Source organism: Molothrus aeneus, chromosome 19 (genome assembly GCF_037042795.1).
Source record: "Molothrus aeneus isolate 106 chromosome 19, BPBGC_Maene_1.0, whole genome shotgun sequence".
NCBI lineage: Eukaryota > Metazoa > Chordata > Aves > Passeriformes > Icteridae > Molothrus > Molothrus aeneus.
The window spans coordinates 5,748,671-5,765,848 of record NC_089664.1 but is presented as its reverse complement, the minus strand read 5'-3'; the positions used below and the strand labels follow the sequence as shown (position 1 = coordinate 5,765,848).

Genomic DNA, 17,178 nt, shown 5'->3' with positions numbered 1-17,178 from the left:
AGCCATCCCCAGAGCCCACCCTCTCCAAGCATTCCCTCTGCCGTGCAGGTGTTGCCGTCCCCGTGCAGCACTGGCAGTGTGTGGTGTATCCCAGCACAGCCTAACCAATGTGCAGACTACTGTACAATCTTGTAGTCCTGAACAGGTAGTCTGAACACTGGGCAGACGGAGTGGAGCCTCTGCGATCTGCTCTCCGGCAATCAGCAGCTCGTTAGTCCTCTCCCCTCCCTGCTTTTGGGATGGGGTTGTGCGGGGCAGAGATGGGGTGAACGAAAGTCCAAGTCCTGATTGGAAAAACATCCTCCTCTGGCAGCTGGGGGAGAAGAAATGTTGCTCCTTGCATGTTTCCAATTTGGAGCAAGTCTCCAAGCGCCTTCCTCTTCCAGTGCTGGTGTCAGCCTGGTACCTGGATTCCACCTGGGAGATGCTGCACCTTTTTAGAAAGAGGAAAAAAAAAATTGATTACTGCAGTTTGAGGAGGAAGTCTTGGCTGTCACCCAGGTGTGCAGAACTTGTTGCTTCATTCAATTCCTTCTCTTCCCCATGGAGCTGTGTGGGAGGATCCTCAGGCCCCATGCACCCTCATCTCCTGTCCTGAAGACCAGTGGGTCCAGAGCAAAGCTCAAACAGAACCAGCCTTTGCTTCCAAGCCCTCCAGAAGGTCCTTGGACAGGGTTGCAGAAGGCAACCTTGGCCAGCTGCCCCTGCAGCTCACCTCTGGCTGCTGCAGGAGCAATCCACATCCCTTCTTTCTCTCCCCCCACTACGCCCTGGCATTGCTGAGCCTCCCTCCCTCTTCTGGTTTTTGCTCCCTCCCTTCTTGCTTCCCTTCTGTCCTTCTGCCTCACTTGACGTGGCAGTGGAAAGCTAACTAGACTCGAGGGAGGAGCTTGCTGGCTGCTGGGAAGGCAGAGTTTGGCAGGAAGTGAGCGGCTGACGGATGGGGTTGCGCGGGGGAAAGGAAGGTTCCCTACCCTGCATGGAAACTTGAGGAATGCTGTCGCCTTCTGTGACGCCTGGCTCTCATCTAGTGATTCCAGATGTTAGTCCCTGCCCACAGGATTTGCTCCCTCTCCCTTGTGCTGCAGGGATAAAAGGGGACTTCATTCCTCTTCCCTCCCAGGATTCCTTCTCCTGGTGTGGATGGTTAAGATTTGTGACCAAAAATGTGAACACTTGGAAATCCTATCTTGGCACTGACCGTGCACTGGGGAGGTGTAACCTGCCCTCTCTCAGGGGTTTGAAACACTTTGTGTGTGTCTGTGTGTGTTGTGCTTTCCTTTAGCAAAGCAAGTCAGCTACTCTGGGATGGTTCGTCCTTGCCCTGGCACAAGGGGACTGGGGAGAAGTGCCTGGTTGTCCTTTGTGAAGGCTGGTGGGCATTGCTCTGACGTTAAAGGGGTTGTGACAGTCAAGTTCTGGGCACTAAAGTCTCTCTTGGGCAACTCAGGCTTCTGCCTCTGCTTCTTCATAAACCCCCTCATGGCTTCCTAGGGTTGCACTTGGCTGCAGGTTTAAATCTGCTCATTCTTTCAGCTGATGTGAATAAAAATCTTTACTTTAGTGCAGGTGAGTTAATTACCATTGCTGTGCTTACTAAGCCAACAGTAATGGTTGTGATCAATCATATGAGTCCAGGTCTAATGTCTAGAGAGCTTTTGAAATAAATCAGCTTAAAATCCTAGGATGTGTTGTTTAAGTTAAACTTAAACCAAGGCAGCTTTCTGATGTAAACAAGCCATTACAGCTGCTCTGCAGCTTGGGGGAGGAATCATTCCTATAAATTATGCTCTGAGGGCAAAAGTGACACAGGTGGGCTGTGTCTGGGAAAGATGGTCTCAAGATGTGTGTATGTAGTGGGATGACCAGGGCTTGCTGGAGCAATCACATCTCAGAAATTCAGCTCTTCTACTTGCTAAGGCAAGAAGCAGAAAGCAATTGGTAACATCTTGTTTGGGGGAGTGGAGTGGTTGGTTCAGCTTGAAAAGCTCAGCTCACTTGCTTTCAAATATTCCAAACTGTTTTTCAGGGGCTTTTTCCTAATAATCTTTTAGTGTGCATGTATTTGTGCAGTGTGTTTATTATAAATTATGATGTTAATGTTACTCCATGGGAATAGAGTTTTATTACTGGAGTTCCCAAAATGCTGTGCATGTGTTTAACAGAAACAATTTTACTGAAACTCCAGGCATCTCTGGGGCAGGTTTGTTTACCTTTACATCTTGCAGGAGGGAAAGGAGATTAAGAGGTTTAAGCAAGATGAATTTCTCCTAATTTCACACAGCCCCCAGTTAAAACAATGGCAATGTCTTCTCCCATATCCACAGACCTTTGTCTCTGTGCAGAAGAAGGTGTTTGTCATAACAGCTACAGGGAAACCTTTAATTAGTTTATTTATGTTCCAAATGCAAACTGAGATTTGATAATTCTGCCAATTACTTTCTTGTGCTGTGAGTGCCAATTTCCAACCTTAGGGAGCCCACACATGCATCTGTCAGCTTCATTTTGTATCTATCCAAGAGCAGGAAAATTTACTTTGCTGCTGAGGCAGTCCAGGTGAATGGAGGGAATACATGGAGTCAGGCTGGTTAAATTCTGTGAACTTCTTGCAGCTTATTAGCTACAGTTTAGCAACAAATAATTCAGGTGATAGTGCAGATTATTGCTATATCTGGCCAAAACCCATCTCTAGGATTTAGCCACCATAAGGAGATGTGTAGCAGCAATAAAGGACTTTGCAACATCAGGCTGCAACCGCAGCATCACTTTTTTCCTGCAGTTATTGTGCTTGCCACCCCACAACTGGAATAGCTCATGGATCCTGGTCGGTTTCCTGGCCATGTGTATTTTCTTTCCCTGGTAGATGCAGAGTACAGAGCCATATGGCTGCATTCTGCACTGTGCTGGGGGCGGGGGAATAATCCTCTGGCACTTTTCCTTCCTCTGCAAGGAGCTTGCAGTCATCTCTTTCTGCAGCTCTCCCTGCAGGCTGAGACTCCTGGGGGAAGCAGCAGCCCTGATGAGGGGTGGTTAGCCTGTGCCTACAATATTCCCAAACCAACACTGAGCACCATCTTCTGTTTTGTACAGTCTGGGGGTCCCTGCCTCTGCCACACCTCCCCTTGGCCTCATGGCTCTACAGATGAACTCACAGCCAAGGAGCACATTTTATATAACACATACTCTGCTGCTGAAGAACAGTCCTGCCTGATTTTTTTTTCTTCTCCTTGTTGATGGAGGGCTATATGAGCAACATAAGCCTCTTGGGATCAGGCTGAGGACTTTGAATACAGCATTTCACAAACTACTTTCCCATTTCGATATGTGCTGACTCTTCCTTCTCTTCTCTCCTGACTCCAAGTCTGGAAAGCTAAAGAGAGAGAGAGAGAAGCCCTTTTCCCCTCTTGGCCAGGATGCTGCTCAGCCATAGCACACCCTGCCAGATTGCTAACGTATGGGCAGAGTGCTCAGCCAAAGTTTGGAGAGGCTCAGCCCTTGGCAGCTCATTCCACACTTTCCTGTCTCTACATTCAGGAAATGAAGTCAGATTGTTGATATAAAACAGGCTGGGTTGAAAGCTGAGAAGCTGGAAAGGCTGAAGTGGGGACTGGGAAGGGGGAGGTGTAGGGAGATGGGGAGCAGCAGGGGCTCACTGCAGCTTGCCTGGCCTGGGGGCTCCTTGTCTTGTGTCCATGTCCTCCACTTGATTGCTCTTGCTGCCTCCACCTCGAGGACTGATAAGTTGTGCTGGCACACAAGTATTTTGTCTTCTGTTGTCTGTGGCGAGATCAGCATATGGAGATAGTGCTGTCTTGATCACGTGGCAGCATTTATGTGAGAGCTTGGAAAGGGTGAAAGTTGAAACTCTGGCAAAGAGCATGTTGTTTCCATATCAGGGACATGGAATTCCCTTACTTTTGGACATTTTTTCCTGAAGAATGACACCATTGCAGAACTTCTATGGAATTCTGTGGGCCTAATGCAGAAGGTTTTCCTCAGACATCTTTAACATCAGCAGTTTTTGTTGTATTTTGTTGAGTGGTTTTTTTTGTGGGCTTTTTTTTTTTGGTAGTTTGGGTTTTTTGCTTTGTTTGTTTGCAGGGTTTCTTTTTTGTTTTGGGTTTTTTTTGGGGGGGGGGGGTTTGTTGTTTTTTTGGGGGGGGGGATGTGGGGGTGGTGGTTGATGGTATTTTTTTTTTTACTAGCCCAGGGACTGTGGAGTGAATGCAGGGAGTTCCAGTTAAGCAAGGCTGCAGTGGGGATGGTCTGACTTGGCCAGGGACTCAGCAGTTGGTGTTGTTCTCTTCTAGGTCACCAGCTCAGCTTAAGTCAACATGATGATAACCCAGAGTAATAGAAAACTTGCAAATTCTTTGTGGCTCACAGAATCTGAAGCAGTCTGAGTAGCTCTGAGACCAGTATGTGGCTGACAGATATCCCATCAGAAAAATGCCTGCCCACATCTAATTAAAACTGATCAGCAGTATTAGAAAGTCCAGGGAAATTTGCTTGGAAGAATTATCTTGTTTTCATGGTCTGGCATCTTTGAAAGGGAGTCTGGCAACAACCCAAGAGATCTCTTCTGTTTTCTAGGTGCTGTTTCTTGGGATATTCTCGTTGCATGTGATTTGTAGTGAACTGGTACAGTTTTGTCTTTGGGATATCTCAGTACTGTGAGGTGCTGGTGTCCTTAGCAAACTCAAGTCAATTTAGCTGAAGCTTAAGAGGATGGACTTGCAATTGTCTGGGTGTTAGAGCTCAGCAGCTTTGTCACTTTTACCTGCTCCTCTGCCCTGCCCTTCCTTCCTGGTCAGCTCTTCAGGATCTCTCCTCACTGCCCATCTTTGTTTTCCATCCTGTTTCCCGAAAGAGTGATCATGTTGTTTCTAGCCAAGAAAAGTCTACAAACAAGATCTCACAAGGGGACAGTCTCCCATGCTTGCCTTGCACATAGGAGGATGCTCTGGGTTTGGTTTGGTCTTGGATAGCTGTATTCTGCCTTTTGGAGACCAGTGTGAGGGCTCCCTCTCCTGTTATGCTGGGGTATAATTCCCAGCTGGAAAAGGATGCTCCAAATGAGGGCCTTAAACCACATTCAGTTATGTTCATTTGCTGTAGATCCAGATTTGAGACTAAGCAGGGATTTCTGGCTTAGTTTCTGAATGCAAATGTAAAAGTTAATATCAAGTTTTGATTTATTTTTTTAATGAAGGTGAAGGGTTCACAGTAACTAATAGAGTGTAGGACTAGGACAGTGATAGGATGAAGTAACAAAATCAGCAAGTCAAGTTTTCTGAAGAGGTAAATTTGAGAGATATATATACATATATATAAACAAACCAGATCTTTAACATAGTATTTAACATCAAGGTTTATTGGCACTTAACTTTTGTATCAAACCAGCTTTTCTATTACATCCCTGGCTTTTCCTGAACCTGGATTGAACCCTTTGCTGGGCAGAGTGGGACCACAGTGCTGAGCACAATCTGGGGAGGTTGGACATTGCTGTGATGGTACCTGATCCTGGGGGAGTTAATGGGACAGGGTTGTTGGGCCACATCACCAAAGCAGTTGGGAAGGAGAAACTCTTGTTTCCAGCTTTCCCCTTCTCTCACAGACTGAAGGAAACAGAGGACTGGGTCTGAGGATGCCTCCCTGATGCTGATAGTCCATGCTGGCAGAGCAGAGGTGGCCCTGGAGCAGGGAGTGACTTGTTCCTCATTCCCTTTTCAGGAGAAGGAGAAGAAGTACATGTTACCAGTGGATAACCTGAAACTGCGGGATGTGGAGAAGGGCTTCATGTCCAGCAAGCACATCTTTGCTCTCTTCAACACTGAACAGAGGTATGCTCCATCTCAGCACAGCAAGCTGCTGAGCCAGGGACAGCATTTATGTAACAGGGTAGGGATGAGTGTGTTAGGATAGCTGTCCAGGAAAGATGTGAGTGTCCTTTCAGGACAGCCACTTTTGAAGGAGATGGGAGGATTTAACTTCATTCCTTCTGATCTTACAGATAAGTATAATTTTCCTTTTGTTTGCCAGTGCGTGGCTTGTGGTGTGAACTTTACCCTTCAGCCTTTTGGTGTGGTTACCTTGGTCTGCCTGTGGCTGGGATATATATTTATAATCACAATGTTCTTGGTGAGTGAGTAGGGAAATCCATAGGACCTAGGATGGGTGGAGGAGTCCAGCAGCAAGCAGAATTGAAAAGGGAATCTTTTTCAGGCCTTGTTGAAACATACAACTGATTTGAGAGCAATCAAACTTGATAAAAAAAAAAATCCTTTTGCAGGGTCATCATGAAGTTCCTAGCAAGGGACCAAGTGTCTCTGTCTCAAAATGACAGGAGGATTCCCTAGTCATTGATATCCTTGTCAAATATGGGCAGATCTCTGAGTTGAGAGAGAGAATAATAAAATATGTGTCTTCCTGTCAGAAATGTTTACAAGGACTACCGGCAGCTGGAGCTGGCCTGTGAGACCCAGGAGGAGGTGGACAGCTGGAAGGCTTCATTCCTCAGGGCAGGAGTCTACCCAGAGCGTGTTGGGGTAAGTGACAGCCACAATAATGGGATAAGCAGGAGCACAGCATGTGTCTTGAGAAGGATAGCTCCATCTTCTTGTGTTTAAAATACGTCCGTGAAGGTTTTGTCTTTCCAGAGCTGAGAATCTTTCTGGTGCTTCCATTAGGGAAGCTTGAGATAAAGTAACTGGCAGCTTCAAAGGGAAGATAAAGTAGGAAAAGATTGCCTTGATAAATCCCTCTAGCTGTCTTGTTTTGTGGACATTAAATTCACAATATAAGGGTGACATTTAACTACTGTGACTGCTAACTGGTGTGGTATCCACTGAGCAAAGGCACCATTCCTTTTTGGTAACTCTGTACAGCCTTAATAGGAACTTCCTGATTTAGCAGTTCTCCAACTTTCCTTCCTCCAACTAATTAGGGAGGGATGTTCTTTGAATTTTGCTTTGTGGATACTCTAATATGCTCCTTTAGCAAGAACTCTTATCTCTTCCCTTCCCCTTGTCCCACAGCACTCATTGTCAGCATTATTTTATGCTTTAAAAGTATCTTCTAGACAATTGTGGTATTTGTTTCTGTTCAAAGCCTTTCCTGTTCCTCTGTGAGAGGAAGCTACTATAAATAGTTTTCCCATTAGAAAAGTGATAATTGCTTTTCTGTTTGTATTTGTTGCTTCTAATAGATTTCTTGCATTCTGTCCTGTTACACTTGAATATTGCTGGTTTTTCCTAACAAACTGATAAGAGATTTTAAAAAGAGAGTTAGGCACTGGGCTTTAACAGTGACATGACTTCAGATTAGCTTTGAACCAGACTGGGCCTCTTAACCACAGTGGCCATTGGCACCTGTTGCTGTGCATGTGGAGGGGTGTGACACGGGAACCCTGGTCCCTGTCTCAAAACCCCTGTAAGGAATGGCAGGGGCCCCTGCAGGTAAGAAAGTTGTCCTTTGTTGCTAACAGTATGGTTTCCTTTGCAGAGCATCCCACTTTTCAGTTTAGCTAAACAGTTCACTTGTTCCCCTTCTAGGTGATAGAGGTACTGATGTATTTTTAGTGGGATTGGTCTTTTGCTTGTCAGTACTATTTTGGGACCTTCTCCAAATTCTGAGACCAACTAAAAGTCATTTTTTATTTTTTGTCCCTTTTTGTTTTAATTTTTTCCACGTATGCTCAAACTGGCCTGCCAGGACAAGGATAAAGTAAGTCTGACCCCCTCTGCCTGTGTTGCCTCCTGGGGCTCTCACCAGATAGCTCTCTCATTTTTTTTCTCCTTTTGTCACAATTTCCTGAGAGGCATTTGCTTCTTCTCCCTCTTTGTGCCCTCTGTTGGATTCCTGCTGTCTGTTTCTGTTCTTGGTTTGAGTTTTCCTTTTTTCTTTTTATTCCTCCCTTTTTGTATGACTTCTGAGTCTTGGTGCAAGCTTCTTTTTGGTTTTTTTTTTACCCTCACTTTTTTTTTAAGTTGTCCTGTTTGACATCCACTTCCTTTACTTTGTTTCACTCTGAGACCTTGCATTCCTTCATTATGTAAGATCTTCTCAGCAAAAGCTCAAATGAACAAAAGAATTTGCCCTTTCTGATATATTTTGTTCCCCAAAACAAAAGAGAAGCCATTTCCTACATGGCAAATTGTTCAGACTAGGGCTGTTTAAAACAAAGATGTTTCATTATACAATCACAGGGCTTTTTTTTTAATAAACATTGAAGAAGGCAGCAGTTCTTTCATGCTTCAATACTTTGAAATCGATCCCAAATGGAGGGGCCTTGGAGATTGCTTGCTGTCAAACAGCACAGTCCAGGTTTTACCTTACAGAATAAACTGTACTTCAGGCAGACAGGAGGAGAATCATCTACTTGGTGTGAAAGAAAAGATAATTATAACTTATGATGCAGGAGTTGCAGTTGAAGTGATAGGAAGTTATTCCATCTACTTGTGGTCAGCCTGAGAGGAGCAGTTTTTTCACTTCTCTGTATCTGTTTTCTCATTTGTATAATGAGGACAAAGATGCAGCATGGCAGAGAGCCTGTGAGACTTAATTTATGGTGAATGATTCTTGGTTTTAACTGACTCTGGTCATGGAAAACCCAGATCAAATGAAGAACCTTTCAGGAAGCTGTAAACATTAAAAAGTAATAATACAGCTTTGAGATGCACCAGAGCCATGACCTCTGAACATGTGTCAGGAGTCCCTGTTGCCTTTCACCTTTTCTTAATAACTTTCTACTAAGAGAGCAGCTTTATTGCTAAAATTTCTCAGATCTGAGCTGGAAAAGTCTATACAAACTGAGTTGTGCATTGACAATCACAGCTCAAAATGTAAGTTTAAATAAATTTAATTTATTGCATGTGCTTCCTGCCTGTTCCCTTCTGCTCTCCTCTTAGCTCTCATGGAAAGACAATTTTGTGTTGCATTTGAAGAACCAATATGTTTCTCCTTTTTTTTCTGCAGGCCAGTGAAGCAGAGGAGAATGGAGGAGATAGTTTCATGCACTCCATGGATCCTCAGCTGGAGAGACAAGTGGAAACGATCAGGAACCTGGTGGATTCCTACATGGCAATTGTCAACAAAACCATCAGAGACCTCATGCCGAAGACAATCATGCACCTCATGATAAACAATGTACTTATCTTACTGTGGTCAATGGAGGTGGGAGAGGCAGAAAGGAGAGAAAAACAGGGAGGGAGGAAAAGAATGAAGAAAAACAGAAGGCAGCTCGGAAGGAAGAGGTGGGGACAGAATAGAATGTTTTGGGAAAAGATGGTGAAAACTGATTCCCTCTCTCTACTCACTCACAGACCAAGGACTTCATCCATTCGGAGCTGCTGGCAAACCTGTACTCCTGCGGGGACCAGAACACGCTGATGGAGGAGTCGGCGGAGCAGGCGCAGCGCCGCGACGAAATGCTGCGCATGTACCACGCGCTGAAGGAGGCCCTCAACATCATCGGGGACATCAACACCAGCACCATCAGCACCCCCATGCCCCCACCGGTGGACGACTCCTGGCTGCAGGTGCAGAGCGTACCGTCCGGACGCAGGTACCAGAGGCTCAGGGGGAGAGCCCCCAGAGCTGCCTGACGCCTCTTCAGAGCCTTGCTGGGGCCTCCCGCTGACACAGGGAGTCCTCCTCTTCTTCCTGTGGATGAAGAGTCCTGGGTGTTTCTGCTGGCAGGCTCCTAGGATGTCTTTACAGAGATGTTCTACTTGGGTTGGATGGGGTTGACGTAGCTTTGAAAGCAGCCTGGTGTGGTCCTTGAAAGCCAAAGGGTGGTGTGTAAAGTGATGTGAAGCTAGAGAGAAGCTAGGCAGAGTGTTGCCTGTGGTGACATCCCAGAGCTGTTGCTGCAGTTGAATGCCTGTGTTTGTTTGGCAGGTCCCCCACGTCCAGCCCCACGCCGCAGAGGAGAGCTCCTGCAGTGCCCCCCGCCAGACCTGGGTCTCGCGGACCGGCTCCTGGGCCACCTCCTGCTGGTGGCTCCACGCTGGGTGGTGCCCCCCCTGTGCCCTCCAGGCCAGGTGCCTCTCCTGATCCCTTCGGGCCCCCACCTCAGGTTCCTTCTCGGCCTAATCGTGCTCCTCCTGGTGTTCCCAGGTAAGTCCTGAAATGCTGCTCCTTGCAGGTGGAGTATGTTCTAGTTTTGGGCTGGAGCCTTGGCAGCACTTGGCCTGCCTGGGCCATAGGAGGAGAATGGAGTGCATGGTGTGGGTATAGCCTTTGGATATTTGAATTGGATCCAGAGGCAGGAGCATTGGTGTCCTCTGAGATTCCATTGTATGGATGAGGCAGTGCCAAGGCAGCTCTCAGAAACAGAGGGGCAGCTGTTTTCTCTCTACAAGCCTCTATAAAGAATGTGGGAGAAAATCTTGAACCCAAGGTTTACAACAATTGTACCAGTGCCTGTAGTCACCAGATAAATCACAGGACTGGGATGAGATTCCCCTCTGAGTAAGGTTCCCCAAAGTCTGAAGTTGCCCCTTTTCTCTTGGCCCAGAGTTCTTCAAGGTGAGTTGGAAGACCTTCAAAGCTGTTCAGTTGCTTTCTGGCTAGGAGAGCATCACAGGATCACTGGCAGGGAAATGAATTCTTAGGCAATTTTGTTGCTTGTGTAATCAACTTCAGCATTTTCCAGTCTAGAGGGTTCAAATCACACAGCTTTGCTTTCCCATTAGGAAACTCATTTCCTTTCCTGTTCAGTCACTTCAGACACACTTCAACATAGTAATAAGGGATTATCCCAGTGCAGCTGAGTATGTGTTCCTGAACAGGACTTGGGAAGCAGTCTGGAACCAGGAATGTTTTTATGTTGGGTACTTAGTTTCCCTTGAGGAGGAGGAGGTAATTGCAGTGTAAAGAACAAACATAACCAGAAGCTCCCCAGTGACATGACAGAGGGAACACTTCCCTTGTGGAAGACACCTCTCCAGTGGGTGCTGGTGGCACAGGTCTGAAACTTTGCCATTTTCTGTGGAAACACCAAGCCTGTCAATGGTTGGGGATGGTGTATGGCAGAGTGGGTTCAATATTCCTCCAGCAATAGTGCCGAGCTCGTGTTTGGTGCTGCCTATTTGGAGGGAAGTGTTCTCTGCCAGGCTGCAGCCAGCCCAGAGCAGTCCAGACAGCTTTATAGACCAGTTTCTGACTCTGGTCTATGCAAATGGTTTTACTTTCTTGGTGCCTTTGCCCCAGTCCTTCCTATGCACCTTGATGCAGCTCCCACAGTAACTTGCCCTCACATACCTCAGTGTTGCCCTGGAGACTGTGGAGGCACCTATGGATGTCAGCATGCTTCTACTGTGTATTTTGGCTCCTGCTTCTTGTGACCCTGCCTTTCCATATACTGTTACTTTGTGGTTTTGTTTTCAGTATACTTATGCTTCTTTATGTCTCCATTTTCCTCCTTTCACTCAGTTTCATTTCTTCACTCATGAAAAATATTCTATATACCTGGCCATCGGGATAGGATTCCCCAAATGGGCTGAAATGAATTGGCCTTTTTTTAAAGAAATCTGTCAGAGCTTATCTTAATGGCTTTTCTGCCTTTTGCATGAGTACAAGGGTTTAGGGAAAGGTAGGAAAACAGCACTGGAGCAGAGGAGGAAAGAGTTTCATGCTTGACTGAGCAACCCCTTGGTTTAGGAGAGATGGTAGGTTGGATTGCATGCTACTGACTGCCCTGATCTGGAGTTGAGAATGTAATTCCAGAAGCTGTGAAGTGTGATGCTCATTCTCTGATCCCCCTCTCTGATTCTTCCAGTTGTTCATAGACTCCTCCGGATCCTGATACCAGCTTGTCATTTGAGTTCACTGATGAATGGAGAATTTCCAATGACAAGGGACTCTTTCTCTTCCTCTCCTGTATATAGAATAAGAATGTTCCCTGCTAGCACTTGGACTCGGGTCCTTCTGCCATGGGTGAACGAATGCCATCTCCATCGTTGCTTTTTTAATACCCATCTTTCCCCTGCTAACTGGGCTATGCAGTGTGTGTGAGAGAGAGGAACAAAGCTCTTGTGTTCAGCACCAGTGGGCTTTGGTGGAGGAGTTGGTGGTGTGGAGTGAGCTCACATGGGTGGTGGTGGCTGGGTGTACTTTGTGTGCTCATTGATGCCTGTGTAGAAGTTTGGTAGTTTTGTGCCTCTGGTTTGAGCATCTGATTTTATGAATGATGAGCTTATACAAGTGTCATGCTACTCCTTTTTCATAAACATAAGTGTATAAACACATTTTCACATGTAATCACCACATGGTACATTTTTTTTGCACAGAAAGATTTTCCTGCATATAATTAAGGACACTTAAGTCTTACCATCTTGCTTCTGTGCTTAGCATTTATTCAGTTTACTCTGGAAGTCCATATAGACAAATATAGCTCCAACTTTGGGAGCTGAAAGTTACAAACCATCCAAGATCCTATCAGTGTGCAATGGACTGCATTTAGGATTTGACCTGGGAAAGAAATCTATGAAGGTATTCCCTCACATATTTATTCTCTAGTTTAAAATAGTTTGATAGAGCCTGTAGGTAGAAGAGCTTGAAGGAGAACTAAGAAAATTTCAGTGTGAATGACTCAACCATTGGAAAAATGATTGAGGTTGAAGGTATAAATGTATTCTCCATTCTTTGGTATCACAAGGGCATGGGCCTGGGGATACCTCCTGGCAGGGATGGTTCTCACTGGCTGCTGTGCTGGTCAGTACAATGGGGACACATTACTGGAACTCCCAAAGGGTTCCTGGATTCACAGTTTCAAGGGACAAATTATCTCCTTAGTGATTTAGTGGCCAATGTCCATGCCCATGGCCAGGGGTTGGAACTAGATGATCTTTAAGGTCCCTTCCAACCCAAACCATTCTATGATAAGGTCTCACAGCTGTATGACCGGAATTATTCAGGAGGTCAAAGTAGCTGATTTCATGATTTATGACCTTCAGAAAAGCCTCCGCCTGTTTTGTGCCATTTCAGGTGGTGCTCAGGACTGCATGTTATCCCCTCTTTCCTGAGCTCTTTCTTAAACATTTAATTTGGTCAGAAGATAGGAGTCCTCAGAGAGAGACAAGCCCAGCTACTGTGCCGAGCTGGGGGGTGCTGAAACCTGGGTATGACACTGGTGAACATCAGCCTGGATGTGTGAGGAGCTGGGGTGAGTGAGCAGCAGCCAGTAGGTGTGTGGACAGATGGATGGGGTTTGGTGCACCCCTGTGCACAACAGGGTCTGGATGTGTGCAGAGATGAGGCCATGAGTGTTTGCTGTGTGTTTGCAGTCCCCCTGCCCACGCTGTGCTTGGAGGGGGATGTGTGACTGTGTCTGTGCCAGCGCCTGTGTATCTGTTCCACCTTCCTGACAGTCTGTGTGGCCTCTGCCTTGAACTGTCTGAACTGCCATGTTGATTTCATGTTGTCTTTCAGAATCACTATCAGTGACCCCTGAGGACTGGCAGCCACGGTAGGTTCTGCACTCTCACTGTGATGCATGAGTCACTGTGTCCCCATCCTCCAGCTCTGCTCTGCAGCTCTCCTGCTGCCCAGTTCTTGTGTTAGTAACAGAGTCCCTTGTCTGATGAACCACCTCTGCCAGGATCTCATAAAGGGAGGAGTCTTGAACAGAAAAACTGGCTGATCAGAGCCAGAGCGGCTGCTTGAGCTGCAGGAGCTGGGAAAGCTTCAGTACCTGATTTAAGGTCTGGAGGATCCTTTCTCTGCTTCTAAATAGAGAAGGTGGGATGGGGGAATGAGCTCTGACAGCAAGGTCTAAACTCTGTGTCTTTCATTTGGCTTATATCCACACTGACTGTAAGATCAGCTGAATAAACTCTGCTTTGATTTGGTCTGTCAGCTCTGTTAGGATCAAGACAGAGACTTGGGGAGCTGATAGTTCAGACTCCTCTTCTTATATTCTAATGTCTGGCTGGAGAAGTGCTCCCATCCTCACTGTATCCCTAGTGCTCATGGAAGTCAAGAGGAGTTTGGGTCATTAATATCAGGACTTCCATGTCTGAGTGCAGGGTAACTCTGACATTGAATGTTCCCTTTTATCCTTGTGTCCCATCATCAGATAGATGTGAACTCCCTTTGTTTGTTCTCCACTTGACCCTTTACCTTCTAGGTTACTCTCCTGCTTCCATTCAAACTGCCTTCTCTCCTCTGCAAGAGGAAGGGTGTAGTGATCTGTGTCCCTCAAACACTCTGCCCTGAGCTCCTGTCCTCTCAGCCCATTTCCCTGTCCTCTCTCTCCCTGCATTTTGCAGCATTGTAGTGGTTCAGTGGTGTAGCAGGGTGTGGGTTTGTGCTGTGTGCTGCTCATCCTCTAAATGTCAGTGGGGGTGTGAAGAGGAACATTAGCAAATTTTCCCGAGTCCTTTTCTTGGGAACCTCCAGCCCTTATTAACAGAGGTACAGAGGACAAAACAGGGCAGGTGTGGATTTTCTGGGCCCCTCCTCCCTTTCTCTGTGGATGTTGTTTCATGACAGAGGAGTGGAGAAGGAGCAGCTCCTGCAGATTCCCTTGCTGCTGATTGTGGCAGAGAGATCTGGGGGCGAGGAGCACATGCTGAAATCCTGCTTTAATAGGAATAGCAGAAGTTCAAGCCCCTGTTCTGGGGCAGGGGGTCTCAGCCAGCCCCCATCTTGCAGTAGATGGTGTCTGTTACTGCTGCACAGAACTGCAGGTAGAGCTCAGAGGTGCCACATTGCAGTGATTGCTCATGATTGACATCTTTGAGGACGTCACCACCAACCCTCCTCATTGCTGACATACTGCAGAGGTGTTGGAGCAATCAGCAGTTTCCTCCCATATTCTGCCTACTGCAGACATCCCTGGCAGCCCTGGAAACATGCATCCTGGGTGAACAACCTTGGGAAGGAGCCTTACTGTTGTCTGTAGCCCATTCTGGGACTCGCTGTTATGGGGCATTCTGGTTTTAATCTGGCATAAAGAGCACCAAGGAAATAAAAATTAAAAAAAACCCAAACAAACAAAAAAACCCCAAACCCACCACCAAATTATTAAACAAATTATACCCAAAACCTTTTGCAGTCCAAGGGAATAAACATAATGTTTTCCCACCTCTGTTAGGTAGTTATCAACAGAACTCCCCATTTTAATAAAAATAGTTCAGTAGAACTCCCTGTTAGCCCAGTGGTTCTTATATAGGATTAGCTCAGTGTTCTCTCTGGGTATGGCCTGAAAGACTGACTTCAAAGGATGTGACAGTCACTGGAACTCATCTCCCTGGGCTCCTGCCAGAGCTCAGGTCTTCTTTCTTATGTACTGGAGACAACCACAGGCTTCCCTGTGAGCAAAACTTTGTTCCTTGTCCTGACAGGAAGAAGTGACTTTTCAGTGATATAAAAAGGCTTGATTAGCAATGTAGTCTGACTGAAGCAGCGTTTTGGGGGTAAATGTTGCCTGAGAGACTTCTCTGCCCCTTTTAGTGCTGGTAAACAGTTTTCAGCCTTTTCTAACCTTACCAGGCAGATTCTGCAAGCATCTCCAAAGGACCTCAACAGAAATAGCCTACAAGTTTATAAAGTAGCCGCAGACCTTAAAATGCTTTGAATACTGAGAGAAGTAAGTGTAAAAATCAATCTAGTACATCACAAAAAGCAGCCCATCTATCTGTGAATTACTTGTGCTCCTTTCAGCCCTATTTATTCTGCTAGGGTCAAGTGGCCACTCCTGCCAGAACACTTTACATACTCTGGTGGCTTCAAGCATGTGAACCCTCAGAGGCTTTTAGCACAACCTGTGCAAACTCCTGAAATGCAAACAGTCCTTTCACCTTCTCAAAAAATACCTTCTAACATGATGATGCAACAGCATCTCTCTAAATGTTGAGCTGAAGTTCTGTAAGGTTTTAATTCAGGTGTTGTTGCTATTCCAGTGACAGTAGAAGCCACCAAAGGGTTGGTGCGGCTGCATTTACACCGTGAGCACCCTTGGAGATCATGACATGTGGGATCTGTGGATTTAGCTCTGAGGCTTAATAAATCTGGAGCAGCAAGTTCTGCTGAGGTTTAATAAACAGGACTGGAGAGTTGCTCTGGTTTATTTGCTCAATGAGGGAGCTTGCCCTGATTTATAGGAATGTAACTCCTCTAGTGTCAGTGTGATTATAGACTACTGGTACAAATATCCTCATTTCTAACAGTGAGTTGATTATCTGTAATCTAAATCTTGTCAGTGTGGAGTTATTGAGGCATTAATTCTGTGACACCTGGTGATCAGTGTATGATCAGTGCATGGGCTTCCCCTCCATTTGGTCTATATGCTGTTGGCTTTGCTCTTTGCATTTCAGGCAGTTTGGACCTTAAAACTACCCTGGCTTGGTACTGAACAATTTATTTATCTTAATGAAACATCAGCAAAATGCAGTTGAGGTTGCAGACACTGCAGGGAGCATACTTTAAAGGAAAAACACAGACTGGACTCAGTCTTACAGAACATATTTTTATTTATAGCTTTCTTACAGCCTGTAGTCTGAGACTGAAGTGATATTTCAAGTAACGATCTGACAGCCATGTCAGGGGTCTTGTCTTGTATGTTTTTGTTGTGGCTTTTTTTTCTCCCAGTCCCTTACAGGAAGGAGATTCTAGAACTCTTATTCCATGCAGAGGGCAAACACTTGAGCTGCTGCCCATTTATGTAGCTAAAGTATCAGCAAAGAGTTGGAACAGAATGGAGACGAAGTAGCCAAAGTTCCTTTTATTGAAGTAGAAACTGCATTTACTCTGTGCCAGAACTGGAAGACTGAAAGCTGTAAGCTTGCCCCTGACATCCAAGATGAGTCTCATGTCAGAATAGCAGTAGCTTTGAGGGCAGGGGTAGAAGGTGCTCCTCCAAACCAGCCAAGAGCCTCTGGCAGCAGCGCGTCTCAGAGGACCCATCCATGCTGTGTGACTGTCATGTGCTTGATACAGGAGCTCACTGTTGTCCGTGCTTCTCCACTCATCCCAGAGCCAGGGCACTTACTGGCAGTAAATCTCTGCACTTCCAAATTTCAGAGGGAAGCAAAACTGGCAGTCCAGGGGATTGCTCTGCTGGTGATCTGTGCTGTGCAGAAAGGCCAGTGCGAGGCCGAGTAGGAGCCTCCTCCTTTGTGGAGCTGCACTCTGGGGGTTTGTGCCTCAGGTTGGATTCTTTTGCTGGCTCAG

The 17,178-nt window shown here is 46.2% G+C and overlaps 1 protein-coding gene across 7 annotated transcripts in view; it reads left to right on the top strand.

The window, feature by feature from the left end:
* Positions 1 to 17,178, top strand: part of DNM1 (dynamin 1) — a 65,184-nt gene that overhangs the window by 45,850 nt on the left and 2,156 nt on the right. For all 7 annotated transcript variants that reach the window (XM_066562967.1, XM_066562964.1, XM_066562970.1 and 4 more), the window contains 6 exons: positions 5,734 to 5,843; positions 6,437 to 6,548; positions 7,714 to 7,725; positions 8,977 to 9,147; positions 9,324 to 9,565; positions 9,901 to 10,119. In XM_066562967.1, coding sequence (XP_066419064.1) covers positions 5,734 to 5,843; positions 6,437 to 6,548; positions 7,714 to 7,725; positions 8,977 to 9,147; positions 9,324 to 9,565; positions 9,901 to 10,119 — 866 coding nt within the window. The remainder of the gene's footprint in view (positions 1 to 5,733; positions 5,844 to 6,436; positions 6,549 to 7,713; positions 7,726 to 8,976; positions 9,148 to 9,323; positions 9,566 to 9,900; positions 10,120 to 17,178) is intronic.